The 22,868-nt window shown below is 47.8% G+C and overlaps 1 protein-coding gene across 5 annotated transcripts in view; it reads right to left on the reverse strand.

Moving 5' to 3' along the window:
• SNX29 (sorting nexin 29) overlaps positions 1-22,868 on the reverse strand; it is a 1,242,095-nt gene that overhangs the window by 572,187 nt on the left and 647,040 nt on the right. For all 5 annotated transcript variants that reach the window (XM_063934344.1, XM_063934341.1, XM_063934342.1 and 2 more), the window contains 2 exons: positions 16,767-16,822; positions 13,417-13,498 (listed from right to left, as the gene is read on the reverse strand). In XM_063934344.1, coding sequence (XP_063790414.1) covers positions 13,417-13,498; positions 16,767-16,822 — 138 coding nt within the window. The remainder of the gene's footprint in view (positions 1-13,416; positions 13,499-16,766; positions 16,823-22,868) is intronic.

The raw sequence follows: 22,868 nt of genomic DNA on the forward strand, positions 1-22,868 counted from the left end.
CGTGCCTCCAGTTACCTCCGTGCCTCCAAGCACCTCCGTGCCTCCAAGCACCTCGTGCCTCCAAGCACCCCGTGCCTCCAAGCACCTCCGCGCCTCAAAGCACCTCCGTGCCTCCAGTTACCTCCGTGTCTCCAAGCACCTCGTGCCTCCAAGCACCTCGTCCCTCCAAACACCTCGGTGTCTCCAAACACCTCCGTGCCTCCAAGCACCTCCGTGCCTCCAAACACCTCCGTGCCTCCAAGGGTCTCCCAGCACTCCCTGTACTCCCAGTACCTCAGTGCCTTCAATACCACAGTGTCTCCAATATCTCAGTACCCCAGCCTTCATTATTTCTACAAGTCTTGTCTTACAGGAGACCTACAAGAATTCCTCTGGGCCTCCCGCCTGCCGTCTTAGTTCTGCATGAGGAAGACCTACATCCGGCCATCTCTACTACGACCCAGTGGCGGTTCCTCTTCCCGGTCATCGGAAGAAGCCCCGAGTCCACAACACTCCCAAACCAGGTCAGTGATAGTATACTCAGGCCTCATGGACTCGGGGGATCGGAACACGGACTCTAGTGCCATCCAGAACCTGGCTTCTCGAGTGCAAAGTCAGGAAGCAGCACAAGGTCAGGTGATGCAGTACCTCCAGCAGTTGTCCGGGCGTCTGGATCAGATTCAGGCGTCTCTGGCCTCAGTAATTCCGGCTCCTGTTCCAGCAGTCGCACCAGTTGCCGTTGCCAGCAATGTTCAACCATCGGCCGGTGTCACTCCACGCCTTCAGTTGCCTACTCCGTCCCGCTATAATGGGAATCCCAAAAATTGTCGTGGTTTCTTGAACCAGTGCGAGGTACATTTCGAGCTACTTGCACACAACTTTCCTACAGACCGGTCCAAGGTAGCATATATTATTTCTCTGTTGGAAGGTTCTGCTTTGGATTGGGTGTCTCCATTATGGGAACGATCTGATCCCATGGTTTCCAACTACACCAACTTCATCTCGTCCTTTCGAAGGATTTTCGACGAGCCCGGCAGAATGACCACTGCTTCTTCCGATTTGCTCCGTGTTCGGCAGGGCGCCCGTTCCGTGGGCCAGTACGTGGTTCATTTCCAGACCATTGCTTCCGAACTACGCTGGAATAATGATGCCCTGAGAGCTGCCTTCTGGAACGGTCTTTCCGACCGGCTGAAAGACGAGCTGGTTACTAGAGATCTGCCGGATCCATTAGAAGATTTGATTTCCCTTTGCGTCAAGGTGGATCTTCGGATGCAGGAGCGTGGAAGAGAACGTAACCGTTCGGATCGTTCCAGGTTCCGGAATCCTACTCCTAGGCCGGTGGCCTCACCTAGCTCAGATGAGCCCATGCAAATTAACCGCTCCCGACTGTCTCCGGAAGAACGACAGCGTCGTCGTGAGGGTAAACTCTGCCTTTACTGTGGAGCCGCAGATCATTTTCTTAAATCTTGTAAAGTCCGTCCGGGAAACGGGCAGACCTAGCTTGTTCCGGAGGAGTCAAGCTGGGAGTTACGACAAAAGCTTCTCCAACTTCGGACTGCTTGCTTCCAGTAACTCTAGTCTCCAATTCAGTCTCCAGGTCTTGTGAAGCCCTATTGGATTCCGGAGCTGCAGGGAACTTCGTTTCTTCCTTCTGTGCCCAAAGTTTGGGTTTAAAGTTACGGCCTATCGAGCGGCCAATTTCACTGACGGCTATCAACGGGACTAGAATTTCCAAAGGTCTCATAATGTGGCGCACGGGGCCAGTTAAGCTGCGGGTCGGGGCTCTACATCAGGAAGATTTGGAACTCTTGGTAATCCCAGAAATGCCCCATGATCTGGTTCTTGGAATGCCTTGGCTGAAAAGTCATAACCCCCACATCGATTGGAAGTCGTCACAAATTCTGTCCTGGAGTTCCTTTTGTCACACTAATTGTCTTACTCCTGTTTGTCCGCTCCGTGTTACCTCCAAAACGGATGAAGAGCACATTCCGGAGGCATATCAAGGGTACAAGGACGTATTTTCGGAACAAGCTGCTGACCTGTTACCACCTCACAGGCCTTGGGACTGCCCTATTGACCTTGTCCCAGGGAAGACGCCACCTCGTGGTCGCACATATCCTCTGTCTCTTCCCGAGACTCAAGCCATGTCGGAGTATATTAAGTCCAATATGCTCAAGGGATTCATTCGCCCCTCTTCCTCCCCTGCTGGTGCAGGCTTCTTTTTCGTGAAGAAAAAGGACGGGGGGTTGAGACCATGCATCGACTACCGCGGCCTAAACGACATTACTATTAAGAATAAATACCCCTTGCCACTAATCACAGAGTTATTTGATAGGGTTCGTGGTGCCCGCATTTTTTCAAAACTCGACTTGAGAGGAGCTTATAATCTTATACGCATCCGAGAGGGGGATGAATGGAAGACTGCCTTTAATACCCGAGATGGGCATTACGAATACTTGGTGATGCCGTTTGGTCTTAGTAATGCTCCCGCGGTTTTCCAGGGATTCGTCAACGAAATCTTTCGTGATATGCTGTATCAGAGCGTTGTGGTATATCTGGACGACATACTGATTTTTTCCAAGAATCTTGTCGAACACAGGACTCAAGTCAAAGAGGTGCTACACCGTTTACAAGAGAATCATCTCTACGCCAAGCTTTCCAAATGTACCTTTGAAGTAACATCTATTCCGTTCCTCGGTTATGTCATCTCGGGGACGGAGCTTCGCATGGATCCGGAAAAGTTGTCGGCCATTCGTGATTGGACTCAGCCTCTTTCCCTGAAAGCAATACAAAGGTTCCTGGGCTTTGCGAACTACTACAGGAAATTCATTAAAGGTTTCTCCACCATTGTTGCACCCATTACTGCCCTGACGAGAAAGGGTTCTAATCCTAGTTTGTGGCCTCCGGAAGCCATTGTAGCTTTTTCTCGCTTAAAGTTAGCTTTCACGACGGCTCCAGTTCTCCAACAACCAAATTTCGAGGAACCCTTCTTCTTAGAAGTTGATGCATCTTCAGTCGGGGTGGGGGCTGTCCTCTCCCAGCATTCCTCTGATAAGAAATTACATCCGTGTGGCTTCCACTCTCGTAAATTCTCTCCAGCCGAACGAAATTACTCTATTGGAGACCAGGAACTCTTGGCAATCAAATCTGCCTTGGAAGAATGGAGATATCTTCTAGAAGGGGCTAAACATGTGTTTACCATCTACACGGATCACAAGAATTTACTGTACATCAAATCCGCACAATGTTTGAATCCTCGCCAGGCGAGATGGGCACTTTTCTTTTCCCGATTCTCGTTCATTATCAAGTACCGTGCCGGGACTCTCAATATTAAAGCAGATGCGCTTTCCCGTTCACAGGTTCCCACAGACGAGGATGAACCTCCGGAGCGGGGTTTAATTCTGAATCCAGTTTCTGTCTCTGCTGCTTTAACTACTCCAGCTCCTCCTCCTGGAAGAATGTCCGTACCAGCTAGATTCCGCCCAGGAATACTACGGTGGGTCCATAACTCCAAGTTTTCCGGTCATCCCGGCGCTCAGAAGATGTACAAGTTTCTGCAAAGGTCTTACTGGTGGAACACCATGAGGAAGGATGTACAAGATTGCGTTAATTCATGTCCCCAATGTACACAACATAAATCTCCTCGTCTGCCTCCTGCAGGGTTACTTCGTCCTCTGCCTATCCCTGTGAGACCCTGGACTCACATTTCCATGGACTTCATCACTGACTTGCCCTGTTCCAAGGGTTGCAACACCGTTTGGGTTATCGTTGACCGTTTTTCGAAGATGGCACACTTTGTGCCCTTGACTGGTCTTCCGACAGCACCGAAACTGGCTCTATTGTTTATCCGAGAACATTTTCGTTTGCATGGGTTGCCACAAGAGATTGTTTCTGACCGTGGAGTACAGTTCACCGCCAGGTTTTGGAAAGCCCTTTGTTCAACTCTACACATTAAACTTAAGTTTTCGTCGGCTTATCATCCCCAAACAAATGGACAAACGGAACGAGTCAATCAAGATCTAGAGACTTTTCTTCGGTTGTATCTCTCTCCTTCACAGGACAACTGGGTGGAGTTGTTGCCTTGGGCGGAGTTTGCCCATAACCATTTGTTTCATTCTTCCACTGGGGAATCACCATTTTTCGTCAACTACGGGTTCCATCCCCGTGTTCCGGAATTTCCAAGCCTTCCGATAATAGAGGTTCCTGCTGTAGCGTCCACTCTACGACACTTTGGACAAATTTGGAGAAAGGTTCATGCTAATCTTAAGCAGGTTTCTGTTCGGTACAAGTTCTTTGCAGATAAGAAACGGCAAGCCGCACCTCAATATAAAGTTGGGGACAGGGTATGGCTGTCCACACGGAATCTCCGGTTGAAGGTGCCCACCATGAAATTCGCTCCAAGGTTCATCGGTCCTTACCCTGTGCTACAAGTCTTAAATCCTGTGGTCTGTAAACTGGGTTTGCCTGCCCATCTTCGCATACCTAACGCCTTCCATGTTTCTCTACTCCGTCCCCTCATACTGAATCGATTCCACTCAGCACTCCCAAGGCCAACGTCCGTAGTGGCAGAAGCTGGAGCGGAGTTTGAAATCAAAGCTATTCTGGACTCTCGTTATCTTCATAAAAAATTACAGTACTTGGTGGACTGGAAGGGTTATGGACCTGAGGAGAGAAGTTGGATTGGGGCTACTGAAGTAACGGCTCCTCGTCTGATTCGGATCTTCCACTCCAGACATCCGACTAAGCCCGGGAAGTGTCCAGGGGCCACTCCTGGAGGAGGGGGTACTGTCACGAACCTCGGGCAGCGGCGACCGCGCTTGTCCCTGCGGGTGGCCTGGTCTGCCCGGCGCCTCTCTTCCCCTGTCAGTCTCCGGCTTCAGCGGCGGGTCGGCGCTGCTCTCCGGCGGCTTCCCGGAAGCAAGGGCGCCGCCATCACAAGCAAGGGCAAGGAGGCGGAGCAGGTCTGACGTCACCTGCCTGCTCCGCCAATCAGGCTAGGGCGGGGAATTTAAAATCAGATACCAGGCAGAGATCCGATGCCTGAGTATCTTCGTTTCTCCTGTGGAAGCTATGATCCAGAGCTCCCTCGTCCCTGCAAGCATCCTGTGCTTCCAAGCATCCTGTCCCTGCAAGCATCCTGTGCTTCCAAGCATCCTGTCCCTGCAAGCATCCTGTGCTTCCAAGCATCCTGTGCCTACAAGCAACCTGTGCTTCCAAGCATCCTGTGCCTACAAGCAACCTGTGCTTCCAAGCATCCTGTGCCTACAAGCACCTCCGTGCCTCCAGTTACCTCCGTGTCTCCAAGCACCTCGTGCCTCCAAGCACCTCCGTGCCTCCAAGCACCTCCGTGCCTCCAAGCACCTCGTGCCTCCAAGCACCTCGTGCCTCCAAGCACCTCCGCGCCTCAAGCACCTCCGTGCCTCCAGTTACCTCCGTGCCTCCAGTTACCTCCGTGCCTCCAGTTACCTCCGTGCCTCCAAGCACCTCCGTGCCTCCAAGCACCTCGTGCCTCCAAGCACCCCGTGCCTCCAAGCACCTCCGCGCCTCAAAGCACCTCCGTGCCTCCAGTTACCTCCGTGTCTCCAAGCACCTCGTGCCTCCAAGCACCTCGTCCCTCCAAACACCTCGGTGTCTCCAAACACCTCCGTGCCTCCAAGCACCTCCGTGCCTCCAAACACCTCCGTGCCTCCAAGGGTCTCCCAGCACTCCCTGTACTCCCAGTACCTCAGTGCCTTCAATACCACAGTGTCTCCAATATCTCAGTACCCCAGCCTTCATTATTTCTACAAGTCTTGTCTTACAGGAGACCTACAAGAATTCCTCTGGGCCTCCCGCCTGCCGTCTTAGTTCTGCATGAGGAAGACCTACATCCGGCCATCTCTACTACGACCCAGTGGCGGTTCCTCTTCCCGGTCATCGGAAGAAGCCCCGAGTCCACAACACTCCCAAACCAGGTCAGTGATACAGATGAAGTCCCCACTCTCCCGGGTGGAGGTCGTGCCTGCTGAGGAAGTCTGCTTCCCAGTTGTCCACTCCCGGAATGAACACCGCTGACAGTGTTATCACATGATTTTTCGCCCCGCGAAGAATCCTTGCTGCCATTTCCCTCCTGCTTCTTGTGCCGCCCTGTCTGTTTACGTGGGCGACTGCCGTGATGTTGTCCGACTGGATCAGCACCGGTTGACTTTGAAGCAGAGGTCTTCCTAGGCTCAGAGCATTGTAAATTGCCCTTAGCTCCAGTATATATATGTGGAGAGAAGTTTCCAGACTTGACCACACTCCTTGGAAATTTCTTCCCAGTGTGACTGCTCCCCAGCCTCTCAGGCTGGCATCCGTGGTCACCAGGACCCAGTCCTGAATGCCGAATCTGCTGCCCTCTAGTAGATGAGCACTCTGCAGCCACCACAGAAGAGACACCCTTGTCCTTGGAGACAGGATTATCCGCTGATGCATCTGAAGATGCGATCCGGACCATTCGTCCAGCAGATCCCACTGAAAAATTCTTGCGTGAAATCTGCCGAATGGAATCGCTTCGTAAGAAGCCACCATTTTTCCCAGGACTCTTGTGCATTGATGCACTGACACTTGGCCTGGTTTTAGGAGGTTTCTGACAAGCTCGGATAACTCCCTGGCTTTCTCCTCCAGGAGAAACACCTTTTTCTGGACTGTGTCCAGAATCATCCCTAGGAACAGCAGACGTGTCGTCGGAATCAGCTGCGATTTTGGAATATTTAGAATCCACCCGTGCTGTCGTAGAACTACTTGAGATAGTGCTACTCCGACCTCCAACTGTTCTCTGGACCTTGCCCTTATCAGGAGATCGTCCAAGTAAGGGATAATTAAGACGCCTTTTCTTTGAAGAAGAATCATCATTTCGGCCATTACCTTGGTAAAGACCCGGGGTGCCGTGGACAATCCAAACGGCAGCGTCTGAAACTGATAGTGACAGTTCTGTACCACGAACCTGAGGTACCCTTGGTGAGAAGGGCAAATTGGGACATGGAGGTAAGCATCCTTGATGTCCAGGGACACCATATAGTCCCCTTCTTCCTGGTTCGCTATCACTGCTCTGAGTGACTCCATCTTGATTTGAACCTTTGTATGTAAGTGTTCAAAGATTTCAGATTTAGAATAGGTCTCACCGAGCCGTCTGGCTTCAGTACCACAAATAGTGTGGAATAATACCCCTTTCCTTGTTGTAGGAGGGGTACTTTGATTATCACCTGCTGGGAATACAGCTTGTGAATTGTTTCCAATACTGCCTCCCTGTCGGAGGGAGACGTTGGTAAAGCAGACTTCAGGAACCTGCGAGGGAGAGACGTCTCGAATTTGCAATCTGTACCCCTGGGATACTACTTGTAGGATCCAGGGGTCCACTTGCGAGTGTGACTTGGGGTAAAAAAGGTGGATTTTCCAGCTGTTGCCGTGGCCACCAGGTCCGATGGACCGACCCCAAATAACTCCTCCCCTTTATACGGCAATACTTCCATGTGCCGTTTGGAATCTGCATCACCTGACCACTGTCGTGTCCATAAACATCTTCTGGCAGACATGGACATCGCACTTAGGGGGTAATTCCAAGTTGATCGCAGCAGGATTTTTGTTAGCAATTGGGCAAAACAATGTGCACTGCAGGGGAGGCAGATATAACATGTGCAGAGAGAGTTAGATTTGGGTGTGGTGTGTTCAATCTGCAATCTAATTTGCAGTGTAAAAATAAAGCAGCCAGTATTTACCCTGCACAGAAATAAAATAATCCACCCAAATCTAACTCTTTCTGCACATGTTATATCTGCCTCCCCTGCAGTGCACATGGTTTTGCCCAATTGCTATCAAAAATCCTGCTGCGATCAACTTGGAATTACCCCCTTACTCTTGATGCCAGAGTGCAAATATCCCTCTGTGCATCTCGCATATATATAAATGCATCCTTTAAATGCTCTATAGTCAATAAAATACTGTCCCTGTCAAGGGTATCAATATTTTCAGTCAGGGAATCCGACCAATCCACCCCAGCGCTGCACATCCAGGCTGAGGCGATCGCTGGTCGCAGTATAACACCAGTATGTGTGTATATACTTTTTAGGATATTTTCCAGCCTCCTATCAGCTGGCTCCTTGAGGGCGGCCGTATCTGGAGACGGTAACGCCACTTGTTTTGATAAGCGTGTGAGCGCCTTATCCACCCTAGGGGGTGTTTCCCAACGCGCCCTAACTTCTGGCGGGAAAGGGTATAACGCCAATAATTTTCTATCGGGGGAAACCCACGCATCATCACACACTTCATTTAATTTATCTGATTCAGGAAAAACTACAGGTAGTTTTTTCACACCCCACATAATACCCTTTTTTGTGGTACTTGTAGTATCAGAAATATGTAACACCTCCTTCATTGCCCTTAACATGTAACGTGTGGCCCTAATGGAAAATACGTTTGTTTCTTCACCGTCGACACTGGAGTCAGTGTCCGTGTCTGTGTCTGTGTCGACCGACTGAGGTAATGAGCGTTTTAAAGCCCCTGACGGTGTTTGAGACGCCTGGACAGGTACTAATTGGTTTGCCGGCCGTCTCATGTCGTCAACCGACCTTGCAGCGTGTTGACATTATCACGTAATTCCCTAAATAAGCCATCCATTCCGGTGTCGACTCCCTAGAGAGTGACATCACCATTACAGGCAATTGCTCCGTCTCCTCACCAACATCGTCCTCATACATGTCGACACACACGTACCGACACACAGCACACACACAGGGAATGCTCTGATAGAGGACAGGACCCCACTAGCCCTTTGGGGAGACAGAGGGAGAGTTTGCCAGCACACACCAAAACGCTATAATTATACAGGGACAACCTTATATAAGTGTTTTCCCTTATAGCATCTTAATATATAATAATATCGCCACATAAAATGCCCCCCCTCTCTGTTTTAACCCTGTTTCTGTAGTGCAGTGCAGGGGAGAGCCTGGGAGCCTTCCTAGCAGCGGAGCTGTGTAGGAAAATGGCGCTGTGTGCTGAGGAGAATAGGCCCCGCCCCCTTTTCGGCGGGCTTCTTCTCCCGTTTTTCTGACAACCTGGCAGGGGTTAAATACATCCATATAGCCCCAGAGGCTATATGTGATGTATTTTTAGCCAGCATAGGTACTTTCATTGCTGCCCAGGGCGCCCCCCCCAGCGCCCTGCACCCTCAGTGACCGTTGGTGTGAAGTGTGCTGAGAGCAATGGCGCACAGCTGCAGTGCTGTGCGCTACCTCATGAAGACTGAGAAGTCTTCAGCCGCCGGTTTCTGGACCTCTTCTCTCTTCGGCATCTGCAAGGGGGTCGGCGGCGCGGCTCCGGTGACCCATCCAGGCTGTACCTGTGATCGTCCCTCTGGAGCTAGTGTCCAGTAGCCTAAGAAGCCAATCCATCCTGCACGCAGGTGAGTTCACTTCTTCTCCCCTAAGTCCCTCGTTGCAGTGAGCCTGTTGCCAGCAGGACTCACTGAAAATAAAAAACCTAACAAAACTTTTACTCTAAGCAGCTCTTTAGGAGAGCCACCTAGATTGCACCCTTCTCGGCCGGGCACAAAAACCTAACTGAGGCTTGGAGGAGGGTCATAGGGGGAGGAGCCAGTGCACACCACCTGATCCTAAAGCTTTTACTTTTGTGCCCTGTCTCCTGCGGAGCCGCTATTCCCCATGGTCCTTACGGAGTCCCCAGCATCCACTTAGGACGTCAGAGAAACATTAGTACCACTAAGAAAGTTAACCCATTTGTATCGGATGACTTTGTGTACTGTGTAAGTGTTTGTACTACTGGTACCCCATACACTATTACCACATTTTGTATATTTTTGAGTATACCGTCGGCCGGCATCCTGACCGTCTGTATATCATACTGTTCCCGTGCTAAGTAATCACTGTACTGTTGTACAGTATTGTGCGACATATTATGTATGATATAAAGATATGTCCTCATACACTGTTGTTGCAGTCATGCCAAGCAGACCACCTCAGCGCATCTGGTCCCGTGAGACTCAGCTAGCATTGGTCATCTTTTTTCATTTATTTTAACAGATAATGCGTCTTAGTCGCAAGGTGATGAGACTAGGGGAAACATATGATATCCCGGCAAATGGGAGGCTGGCTGTAACTTTACCAACAGAGGAAACCTGTCAGCGAGTCCCTTTGCGGGCTCGATGCGCTCACCATGCATACGGTCTGATGGCTCGCTTCGCTCACCACAGGTTCTATTCACACTCGGTTGGTGGCATGGACCCTCCAACCGAGTGGGAAAGCAAAGCATTTGTCAGGATTCCAGGTGTCACTATTTCACTGGCTGTCAGGATTCCGGCATCGGTTTCCTGAATGCCGGGATCCCGACAGCCCATATATAGGCTGCCTCCTGCGACTAAGACCCACCAGGAAACTGTGCTGATTAATTTGACATGTGACACTTGTATATCGTGTGGGACTGAGTCTCTGAATCTACATACAAAGTGATGAGATGCAATGGCTGTGGCTTCTTTCCATTCCAAGTTCCATTATGCTTCGTGTACAGACTCAGTCGTACACAGATATACAAGTGCTGCATATCAAATTAATCAGCACAGTCTCCTGGTGGGACCTAGTTGCATTGTGCTGCGACCAAGACACATTTTCGGCACGGGACTTGACGGCTCACTTCCACCAGGCATCTTGCACTGCATGATGTATTGAGGCTAGCTGTATTAGGACACATATAGGTAAATACTTTTTATTTATTTTTGTTGTTGTAACATGCCATTCCTATGCCAGAGAATACATCTCAGGGCTAGATTACAGTACATGTACACTGTATATGCATCCTTGGAAATGGATATTATTGCTAGACAATGTAGAAATAACCACTTCAATGAAATCACGTCCCCCTTATGCACAAACACGCACACCTGGAGAGCAGGATCCTGCTATCTGTTGTTTGCTCTTCCTTCAAACATTACTTTTTACGACTTCATCCTCCTCCATGTATAAGTGATGCTTTACAGTTATGTCTATTGAAGTGGGGATCTCGTTAATGTCACTCTTAGTCTAGGTGAATTTAGGAGCTTAGATGCTCTGTCTCTTTCATGAGAGAGGGAGCAGCATAGAAAGTCCAGATAAGTGCTAGTGTGGCTGTCTGAAACATAATTCATTATAACTGTCTGTTAGCGTTCTGTCAGAGATTACTACCTGTAATTGAAGTGCTGCGATCATTCTATCAGGCTGAACACACGTGCGATACTGTAATATGCTATGCAGAATACAAGTGTAAACTGAGGCCTAAAATAACTACCTGAAAGAGAACCCAAGTAAACATTTGAGAGCTTTCCTTCAATTGCTATGCCACTTCAAAATAACATCGTTTTATTCCCTTCTGGGGAAAACGCCACAGTCTGCAAGACACTTTAAGTACTTCCAGATCTAATGCCCATGTGTACTGAGATAAACGGCATAAATAAGTATTCTTCTTAAATGTGTTTTATCATGGCAGGACACAAGTCACAGCTGGATACCATTCAACAGCTCAATCCCAAGGTCCAAAAGCTAAATAAATCTGCAGCTGGCTTTAAACAACTGCAAAGTTAAGAGCAACAGAGCATATATTTGATGGCATAGAGAGTGGGCGCAGACTCTTCCCAGTACTCTTATCATTAATGTTTATTTTTTCAGGTTTTGCTATTCTCTCATGTAGTCGGCTTTTACTTGGTTTTATCAGCAGAATACATTTACATCTACTTCACTGTAATGATAACATAATCTGAAATGTGCAGTAAGTACATAAGCACATCCTCGTCTTCTAAAGGTTGCCCACTTTGGGGGCATTCAAGTAACAGTGGCAATTTACTGCAGGCTACTTGATCACCCCAGGGCTATTCAATTAGAACCGAAAGCAGCATGCAGGCTGCAGTTAACGGGTGATGGGGGGGTGGGGTTGTAATGCCACATAATATCAATGCTGTACCTAGTATATAACTTTGGTTATCGTTGCCCTCAAATGCTGCAAAACAATCTTCTCGAAAGGTCAAGTGGAGAAGTTACCCATAGAACCAACCAGTTATCATTTATCAATTACATTCTGTAAAATGATAGCTAGAGCTGCTTGGGTGCAATGGGCAATTCTCCCCTTACCCTCTTGAGAAGGCTTGATACATCTCTCCCTATGGCCCTCATTCCGAGTTGTTCGCTCGCAAGCTGCTTTTAGCAGCTTTGCACACGCTAAGCCGCCGCCTACTGGGAGTGAATCTTAGCATAGTAAAATTGCGAACGAAAGATTCTCAAAATTGCGATTAGAAATTTCTAAGCAGTTTCTGAGTAGCTCCAGACTTACTCTGCCACTGCGATCAGTTCAGTCAGTTTCGTTCCTGGTTTGACGTCACAAACACACCCAGCGTTCGCCCAGACACTCCCCTGTTTCTTCAGACACTCCCGCGTTTTTCCCAGAAACGGCAGCGTTTTCTCACACACTCCCATAAAACGGCCAGTTTCCGCCCAGAAACACCCACTTCCTGTCAATCACATTACGATCACCAGAACGAAGAAAAAACCTCGTAATGCCGTGAGTAAAATACCTAACTGCATAGCAAATTTACTTGGCGCAGTCGCACTGCGGACATTGCGCATGCGCATTAGCGACTAATCGCTCCGTTGCGAGAAAAAAATAACGAGCGAACAACTCGGAATGACCCCCTATGTTAGGAAACTTGAAATGCCAGATTCTATGCATTCGTATGATAACTACCATTACCCTTTATTTCCAGATCTCACCTAATATTGCGGCCCATGTAGATTACACTTGGCTTTGAACTGAGTGAGTGTCAGGACCAAGTCCCTTTATCGTAAAAGTGCAGGAGTGGCTGACATATGGATCACTGGTAACTGCGATGACGATTAGCCTGCAGCTTTTGGGGTGGTTCACGAGTTGTGGAAGAATCCCACAGGTAACGATATTACAAACTTCACTGGGAATAGGTCCTTACTGTTAATTATACTTTCTGTATTACAATAATGGGCAGATGACAGACCTTACATGTTGTAGATTTCAGCAAATAAAACAAAAATTGTCAATATCATTTTATACAGTACAATTAACTAACACATGCTACAGATTCTGTTTTTCTAATCACAAAATCAAGAAAATATAATATTGCAGTACTGCGGTGAATACTGCGGCACTTAGTCCCAGCTATTGGACTGCCCTCACCTCTTTCCAATAAGTGAATATGGATTAGCTGTGACATTTGCATTATACAAAGTGCATCAGAATCAGCAAATCAGGATCAGTTTGTTTAAAAAGATTCCAACTAAAAATACATTTAAGGATGTGATCTTCAAAGAAAGAATATGATATTTAAAATATTAACTCAATAGCATACTGAATAGTTGTGAAGCAGTGCTTACAGATGACCTGTTACGTTGTATGTAATGGACAAGATCTTACCTGGTAGACGTGATAGGCGTGGGTTGATTTACCTCGCAGGAAAACGGAGGGTATCCAAACATTTATAAGGGCACAGTGTGATCTGTAAAAGTGACAGATGTAAAGCTCGCTGACTTTTTCTGAAAACAGGAGAATTCAAAACTATTGATATTTTCTCTACTGGAAATAAAGGCAAGTGCTACCACTAAACTATGCATTATGCAGATATGAGTCAATTAAAGGTTAGAAGGAGGCCAGCTAAAGAGGAGCCCTAATTCCGTACTCATGAAGTGACACAGGAAGTGCGGGTTATTATGTTCCGAGTGGCCTCTTCCAATGTGAAGTGCTTCTTTCTCTCGCTAAAATAGTTTTTTATACCGGAACACAACTACTTTTCAACTACGTTTGATAATCAAGTGAAAAATACTTGAAGCACAATTTCATGTTTAAAAAACACTTTACCCTCTGTGATTCCTCCAGAAGTAAATAACACTGAAGTGTGTGAGTGTGTGTAAGTACCAGGTGGAAGAAAATGGAATTTTCAGCTGACAACACTAGAGTGACAATTACAAAGCATTGCACAGTTCCCGCAAGATTTTACTTGCACAAGCTCATAAATGCTGCCCATATTGCCTGACAACCTACAGCTCAAAAGAGCTTACATTTATTCTCACTGCTTGTCCATTTATCATCATCACTGAACATGTAAACTGTATTCTGAAAGGCCAACATCTAATCACAAAATCTCAGTGCTCCAGTGAACTGGACAGGTGGAAAAGATGCAGACATTATACTGCTGAATTATATCAAAGAAACATGGCATACTATTCAGCTGTTTTGTTTTTTTTGTCTGGGTGTTTTACTAAGTTTACTAGTCTACTGTTTTGTTTTGTGAGCAGGCAAGTCAATTTTGACTATCTCGTGTAAAAGATAGTCAAAAAGATCTGTAGGTTGTGTGTCCTGGGTCTGGTACCTGGGTCACAACCAGGGTCAAACCCGGAAACAACCCAGGTAGTCTGCAGTGTGACCCGGGTTATCCAACTAGGGTCACGATAGAAGCAGCAGAGAGATGGATCACCGGCGCTTGGAGAAGATGTCATCTCCAAGTGCCAGCAAAGGAAATAACCGGGTCCAGTCTGCAATGTAAACACAGTTTCAAGCAGCCGTGTTCAATTACCCTGGTTGTACCCTGGGTTTTAGTCTGAAGAATGACATATTTATTAACACTTTTTTGTGGGAAATCATCCCAAAACTTATGTTTTTGGAAGGAGAGCGTAAATATTACGCATTCCCACAATGTATAACGAGGTGACCTCAGGAGATATATCCGATAAATACCGCAGCCCCTCCATTTGCGATGGCAAAAGCAGTCCCCAGAGTTTTCTGTGATGGCTGCTAAATTATGTACTCTGCCAAGCTCCAAACAATAATGCTTGCTGGAGTATGGCCACAACAGCTAGCTCCATCTTCAGATAGGCTTCTTTTTCACAAACTATATTCAGATCACTCTCCGTTAAGTTTAAGATCAGATGGACGTGCAAGAGTAGTAAGAGTGTGGGGTCTGATTTTGGAAGTGATTATGTAAGAGATCACTTTACCTTTTACACTTCGCAGGGATGGTCTCTTATCAAAACATGTGTCCCTGCATGTGTGTCTTTAATACTTTGCCTCAATAATAACATTTCTTATTGCCTGACATACAGAAAACGGTTTGGTCATGTAAGGCAAAAAAACATACAGTTCTAACTGGGTCACTTGTGAAGACCATAAAAGTGAAAGGAATAATGGGCTAACCAAGTGGAAACCCACATAAAATGTATATAAATGCTAAACTTCATACCTGTATTTAGAAATAGAAGAGTGTGTAATATTTCTACAGCTTTTATTTATGTTTCCAACCAGTAACACTATTTTTATACATTTTACTAGCTCTAAAGACAACCATGTACTGTATGTTGTTTATTTGCTAAATGCCAGGAAAGTACTGTCAAAGTCAAAAATATTACACACACACACACACATGTGCAAACTCCAAACAGAGTGGCGCTGTTCGTGAGCATTACCGCCGTGCGTACGCATACATGCATGCTACATACCCAGGCCTTGCATATTAACGCATGGCAAGAGTATACACGGTAGCAAACGCACTCGCACAGAAAAGCCACAAAGACATATTCAATACTTTATTCACATAGTGCATAATTTACACATAGTCTCCACACACTTTGTCAGCAACTTGCAATACACTTAAAAGGTAAAACAACAGAGATATTCAGCTTTACATGGTGTGAGGGGATGGAGCAGTGTTAGGACTTAGTGTCTGGTATCTAGATGTGCAGTATTTTGAGATCTATACTCCGGTTGCTATTTGCAGTTTATCACTTGTTTCTGTGTGTAGATATACGCAAAAATATAATATTCGCAAACTATTATGATACTGTACTCAGGATATTCGGCGGGAACCCAGTGGCGAACACCTGTAAGTACACCTGGACCAAGCATCGCCCACTCATTTAAACCAACCTATGACCCCTCATGTACTGTAAATTACCTGCCCTCTGACCTATGAAAGAAGAGCTTACAATAAGTAAATATTGTTGATGCGTTGGACCACAACATAACATTTAACTACTGGTGTCGCATTCCATTCTTGTTTGGGGTAAAGTGTATTCAGCAACACGTGTCGCTATATTGTGCGCATAACGTGTCGGCGGGTATACGCAACTTATATACACAGTATAGCGGTTATATGCATTTAATTAGCGGCTGCAGCGGCTCGAACCACAGTGTGCGTATGTATTGTATTTCTTTGTAAGTTGGGGGTCATTCCGAGATGATCGTAGCTGTGCTACGATCATCTTCCCTGACATGCAGGGGGATGCCCAGCACAGGGCTAGTCCACCCCGCATGTCAGGCAGCCCCCCCCCCCCCCCCCCCCGCACAAATACAAAAGCATTGCGCTTTTGTATTTGTGGGGTTACTCCCGGCCGGCGCAGCTCCTGTGGCTGGCAGGGAGTTGATCGTTGCTGCCACTGGCCACAGCAGCTGCGTGAGACATCATGCAGCCGCCGCGGCCTGCCCCAACGGTCCGGCCACGCCTGTGTTGGCCGGACCGCGCCCCCTAAACGGCAGCTTGACGCCGCCGTCCAGCCTCCTCCCGCCCTGTGACCACCTCTGCCTGTCAATCAGGCAGAGGCAATCGCTACTGAACGACGCACTGCGGCGCCAGCGCAAGCGCAATTCCGACCAGATTGCTGCGCTGCGATAAACTGCAGCGAGCGATCGGGTCGGAATGACCCCCGTTAAACGAACTTCACAGTACCAAATACATACATATGTAAAGGCTTCGCTGTCATATTTTATGGACTTACATTTCAAAATCTGACAAACTCTGGTCCTCAGATGTTTGACTCAAATCTCCAGGGACCTGAAATGACAAGGAAGGAAAACATGTGCGTCATATAACAAATGGCATAATGTTTAATGAAGTCACTATGTAATTATTTAAAAAAAAAAAGAAATGTGTAAAAGACACAGAAACTAGTACAACAACGAAGAGAACCAAATATCTAAAAAGCTGTTAATACATTGAAGAACTGAGCAAAATAGTAATTTAATATATGAAATAATGAGAAGACATAATTCAGCAAGAGAAATTAATGAAGTAATGCAGGCATGTTGGGAATTTTGCTATTGTCAATTTGTGTCAGCCTGAAGAGACTTACCTCCACTCCAACCTCTACACCCACTCACAGCAGTTACAAAACATATAAAATGAGTATAGCATTTGAGTTTAATAGAGTCTGTCACATGTATATACATACAGTAACTTTCCGCCTCTATCCAAGAAACCTCATGTCCACGGATAACCTACTGTTCTGTATTTACACCACTTGAGCAATAGGAAAACAAAGGTTTAGGCACAAAGAAATTATAACATCTCTGGATTTAAGGTGGCCAATCCCAGGCCATTTTTTTAATCCCAGGTATCAGGATTGAAAAATGATCAATCCCAGGATTCCCGGGATACCCGGGATTGGCTGCTTTTCAATGTGTCCCACTCCCTGCCCTGACCAGCCCAGATAACTCATCCTAATCTGGCCAGGAGGGAGGGTGTGCCACTTGTAGTGAGGTCTGGTGGCCAGTGCAGGGCAGCGGTGAGGTCCAGTGGCTGGGTGGGCAGTGCAAGACGGAGGTGAGGTCCGGCGGCTGGGCGGGTGGCTGGCTGCGTAGCATGACCTCTGACTTCATGTCACGCTGCACAGTGTGCCCAGCCGGAGCGAAGGGGAGCTGAGCAGGGGAGACGAGCAGCTTATGCGCCTTCTGAGGACGCTCAACGCTGCCCGGCATAGAAAATACTAAAGTGGTGGCCAATCCCGAAATCCTTGGGATTGGAAGCTCTAATTCTGCGAATGAATCCCAGACAATTTTAGGCTGGAATCCCGAGATCCCACCGATCCTGATCCCGGGATTGGCCACACTACTTAGGCTCTACTTGCTTCATCTGTGATTGACACTAGAAAAAAATTAATACTGCAAATTACATTTCAACCATCCGTATGATGATAGTAGGTCTTCATGTTTAAACTCTTCAGAGAATGCAGAACCTTTAAAGTTAACGTGGTTTTATAAAACTATTGTACAGATATAGATGCCCTTGTATAAATGTTTTTGCTTTGATACATTAGCACACATTTTGCAAACATAGTTAGGTAATAATAAGAATTTACTCACCGGTAATTCTATTTCTCGTAGTCCGTAGTGGATGCTGGGAACTCCGTAAGGACCATGGGGAATAGACGGGCTCCGCTGGTGTGCACTGGCTCCTCCCTCTATGCCCCTCCTCCAGACCTCAGTTAAGGAAACTGTGCCCGGAAGAGCTGACACAACAAGGAAAGGATTTGGAATCCAGGGTAAGACTCATACCAGCCACACCAATCACACTGTACAACTTGTGATAACCATACCCAGTTAACAGTATGAACAACAACTGAGCCTCAGTAACAGATGGCTCATAACAATAACCCTTTAGTTAAGCAATAACTATATACATGTATTGCAGAGAGTCCGCACTTGGGACGGGCGCCCAGCATCCACTACGGACTACGAGAAATAGAATTACCGGTAAGTAAATTCTTATTTTCTCTGACGTCCTAGTGGATGCTGGGAACTCCGTAAGGACCATGGGGATTATACCAAAGCTCCCAAACGGGCGGGAGAGTGCGGATGACTCTGCAGCACCGCATGAGCAAACTCAAGGTCCTCCTCAGCCAGGGTATCAAACTTGTAGAACTTAGCAAACTTGTTTGACCCCGACCAAGTAGCAGCTCGGCAAAGCTGTAAAGCCGAGACCCCTCGGGCAGCCGCCCAAGAAGAGCCCACCTTCCTTGTGGAATGGGCTTTCACCATTTTGGATGCGGAAATCCAGCCGCAGAGTGAACCAGCTGAATCGTGCTATAGATCCAGTGAGCAATAGTCTGCTTCGAAGCAGGAGCGCCAACCTTATTGGCTGCATACAGAATAAACAGCGAGTCAGACTTTCTGACTCCCGCCGTTCCGGAAACATAAATTTTCAAAGCCCGGACTACGTCCAGCAACTTGGAATCCTCCAAGTCCCTAGTAGCCGCAGGCACCACAATAGGCTGGTTCAAATGAAACGGTGATACTACCCTGGGGAGAAATTGGGGACGAGTCCTCAATTCTGCCCTGTCCATATGGAAGATCAGATAAGGGCTTTTACATGACAAAACCGCCAATTCTGACACACGCCTAGCCGCAGCAAAGGCCAATAGCATGACCACTTTCCACGTGAGATATTTTAGCTCCACAGTCTTAAGTGGCTCAAACCGGTGGGATTTCAGGAAATCCAACACAACGTTAAGATCCCAAGGTGCCACCGGTGGCCCAAAAGGAGGCTGAATATGCAGCACCCCCGGAACAACGTCTGAACTTCAGGCAGTGAAGCCAGTTCTTTTTGAGAGAAAATGGATAGGGCCGAAATCTTGACCTTTATGGATACTAATTTTAGGCCCATAGTCACTCCTGACTGTAGGAAGTGCAGGAATCGACCCCGCTGGAATTCCTCTGTAGGGCCTTCCCGGCCTCACACCAAGCAACCTATTTTCGCTATATGCAGTGAAAAAGTCTTGCTGTCACGTCTTTCCTAGCCTTTATCAGCGTAGGAATAACTGCATCCGGAATGCCCTTTTCCGCTACGATCCGGCGTTCAACCGCCATGCCGTCAAATGCAGCCGCGGTAAGTCTTGGAACAGACAGGGCCCCTGTTGCAACATGTCCTGTCTGAGAGGCAGAAGCCCTGAGTCCTCTGAGAGCATTTCTTGCAGCTCCGGGTACCGAGACCTTCTTGGCCAATTCGGAGCAAAGAATATTGTTCTCACTCCTCCTTTTATTACAATTCTCAGCCCTTGGGTATGAGAGGAAGAGGAGGGAATACATAGACCGACTGGAACACCCACGGTGTTACTAGTGCGACCACAGCTATCACCTGAGGGTCCCTTGACCCGGCGTAAAACCTTTTTTAGCTTTTTATTGAGGTAGGACGCCATCTAGTCCACCTGAGGCAGTTCCCATCAATTTGCAAACTGCGTGAAGACTTCCTGATGAAGTCCCCACTTTCCCGGGTGGAGGTCGTGCCTGCTGAGGAAGTCTGCTTCCCAGTTGTCCACTCCCGGAATGAACACTGCTGACAGTGCGCTTACTTGATTCTCCGCCCAGCGAAGAATTCTGGTGGCTTCTACCCTCGCCACCCTACTCCTTGTGCCGCCTTGGCGGTTTACATGAACCCCTGCGGTCTGACTGGATCAGAACCGGTTGGTCGCGAAGCAGGATCTCCGCTTGACTTAGGGCGTTGTATATGGCCCTTAGTTCCAGGATATTGATGTGGAGGCAAGTCTGTTGACTTGACCACAGACCTTGGAAATTTCTTCCCTGTGTAACTGCCCCCCACCCTCGGAGGCTTGCATCCGTGGTCACCAGGATCCAGTCCTGAATGCCGAATCTGCGGCCCTCGAGAAGGTGAGCACTCTGCAACCACCACAGGAGAGACACACTGGCCCTGGGGGATAGGGTGATTAACCGATGCATCTGAAGAGGTGATCCGGACCACTTGTCCAGTAAGTCCCATTGGAAGGTCCTCGCATGGAACCAGCCTAAGGGGATGGCCTCGTATGATGCCACCATCCTTCCCAGGACTCGAGTGCAGTGATGCACTGACACCTGTTTTGGTTTTAATAGATTCCTGACCAGTGTCATGAGCTCCTGAGCTCTCTCTATCGGGAGATAAACCCTTTTCTGGTCTGTGTCTAGGATCGTGCCTAGGAGAGGCAGATGAGCTGTAGGAACCAACTGCGACTTTGGAATATATAGAATCCAGCCGTGTTGCCGTTACACTTCCAGAGAAAGTGATACGCTGTTCAGCCACTGCTCTCTTGATCTCGCTTGTATGAGGAGATCGTCCAAGTACGTGATTATAGTGACACCTTGCTTCCGCAGGAGCACAATCATATCTGCCATTACCTTGGTTATGACAATCCCGTACCGCAATTCTGAGGTACACCTAATGAGGTGGATAAATGGGGACATGAAGGTATGCATCCCTTATGACCCGATTCACGATAAAGTCTCCCTCTTTTTAGGCTTGCCCTGACCGCTCTTAGCGATTCCATCTTGAACTTGTACCTTCTCAGGTATATGTTCAGGGATTTTTAATTCAATATGGGTCTGACCGAACCGTCTGGTTTCGGGATTACAACATGGTCGAATAATAACACCCTCTTGTTGAAGGAGGGGACCCTTGACCACCACCTGTTAAAGATACAATTTGTGAATTGCAGTTAACACTGGCTCCCTCTCTTGGGGGGAAGCCCGCAGGGCCGTCGGTGAGGGGGCATCTTCTCACAGTCCAGCTTGTATCCCTGAGACACAATATCTATTGCCCAGGGACCTAACAGGGAGTGAACCCACTTGTGGCTGAACTTACGAAGGCGTGTCCCCACCGGGCCTAGCTCTGCCTGTGGAGCCCCAGCGGCATAGGTGGATTTTTGTAGGGGCCGGGGAGGACTTCTGTTCCTGGGAACTAGCTGTGTTGATCCCGGCTCTGACAAGAAAGGACGCACCTCAGACTTTCTTGTTACTTTATTCGAAAGGCTGCATTTAATAATGTCGTGCTTTCTTAGGCTGTGCAGGAATATAAGGCAAACTTGCAGAATTACCAGCTATAGCTGTGGAGACCAGGCCCGAGAACCCTTCTCCACACAATCCTCAGCCTTCCATATGCCTCTTAAGTCGGCATCATCTGTCCAATGCATATTCTACAGGACACGTCAAGCAGAGATCGACATAGCTTTGACTCTAGGACCCAGTATACTCATGTCTCTTTGGGCATGCTTTATAACTATATATCTATCACTTAAGACAGCATCTTTAATATATTTACTAGGGTCTCAATCTCTGCTGATAAGGTACCTGTCCACGCTGCCACAGCGCTATAAACCCATGCCGACACAATCGCCGGTCTGGGTAGTATACTAGAATGTCTACGCTATCTACAGGATCCCTGAGAATAGCAAGTGCTACCGTCTGTGTAACAGGACACCCTAGGGGAAGATTCTCAACACATCCTGGCCCTAGTGGGGAAAGGATACAGCCTGAGAATTCTCTTGTGGGAAGCTGCCGTCTCTTGTCTGGAGATTCCCGCTCTTTTTCCTCATGAGAGGAGGGAAAGTTACCTCAGCATTCTTCCCCTTAAACATGTGTACTCTCGTGTCAGGGACAGATGAGTCATCAGTGATATGCAAATCATCTTTTATTTTAATAATCATATATTGAATACCTTCTAGCCATCTTGGCTGTAACTTTGTATTATCGTAGTCGACAGTGGAGTTAAACTCCGTGTCGATACCAGTGTTTGTTATTTTGGATAGTGAGCATTGTGAGACTCTGAAGGTCTCTGTGACATAGGGACAGACATGGGTAGATTTCCTGTCTGTTCCCTAACCATTTGTGCAATAAATTCACCTTAGCACTTACACATATCCAAACAGGTGTCGGCGTTGTCGACGGAGACACCCTCTCACACACATATCCGCTCTATCACCTCCTTAGAGGAGCCTTTTACCTCAGACATGTCGACACACGCGTACCGACACACCACACACACACAGGGGATGCTCTATTTGAGGACAGTTCCCCCACAAGGCCCTTTGGAGAGACAGAGAGAGAGTATGCCAGCACACACCCCAGCGCTATATAACCCAGGAATTACACTACAACTCAGTGTTTACCCAGTAGCTGATGTATATACAATTTTTGCGCCTAAATTTATGTGGCGCCCCCCCCCCCCCCCCCCTCTCTTTTCACCCTTTGTGTACCAGGATACTGCAGGGGAGAGCCTGGGGAGCTTCCTTCCAGCGCAGCTGTGAAGAGAAAATGGCGCTGGTGTGCTGAGGAAGAAG

Source organism: Pseudophryne corroboree, chromosome 7 (genome assembly GCF_028390025.1).
Source record: "Pseudophryne corroboree isolate aPseCor3 chromosome 7, aPseCor3.hap2, whole genome shotgun sequence".
Lineage (NCBI taxonomy): Eukaryota > Metazoa > Chordata > Amphibia > Anura > Myobatrachidae > Pseudophryne > Pseudophryne corroboree.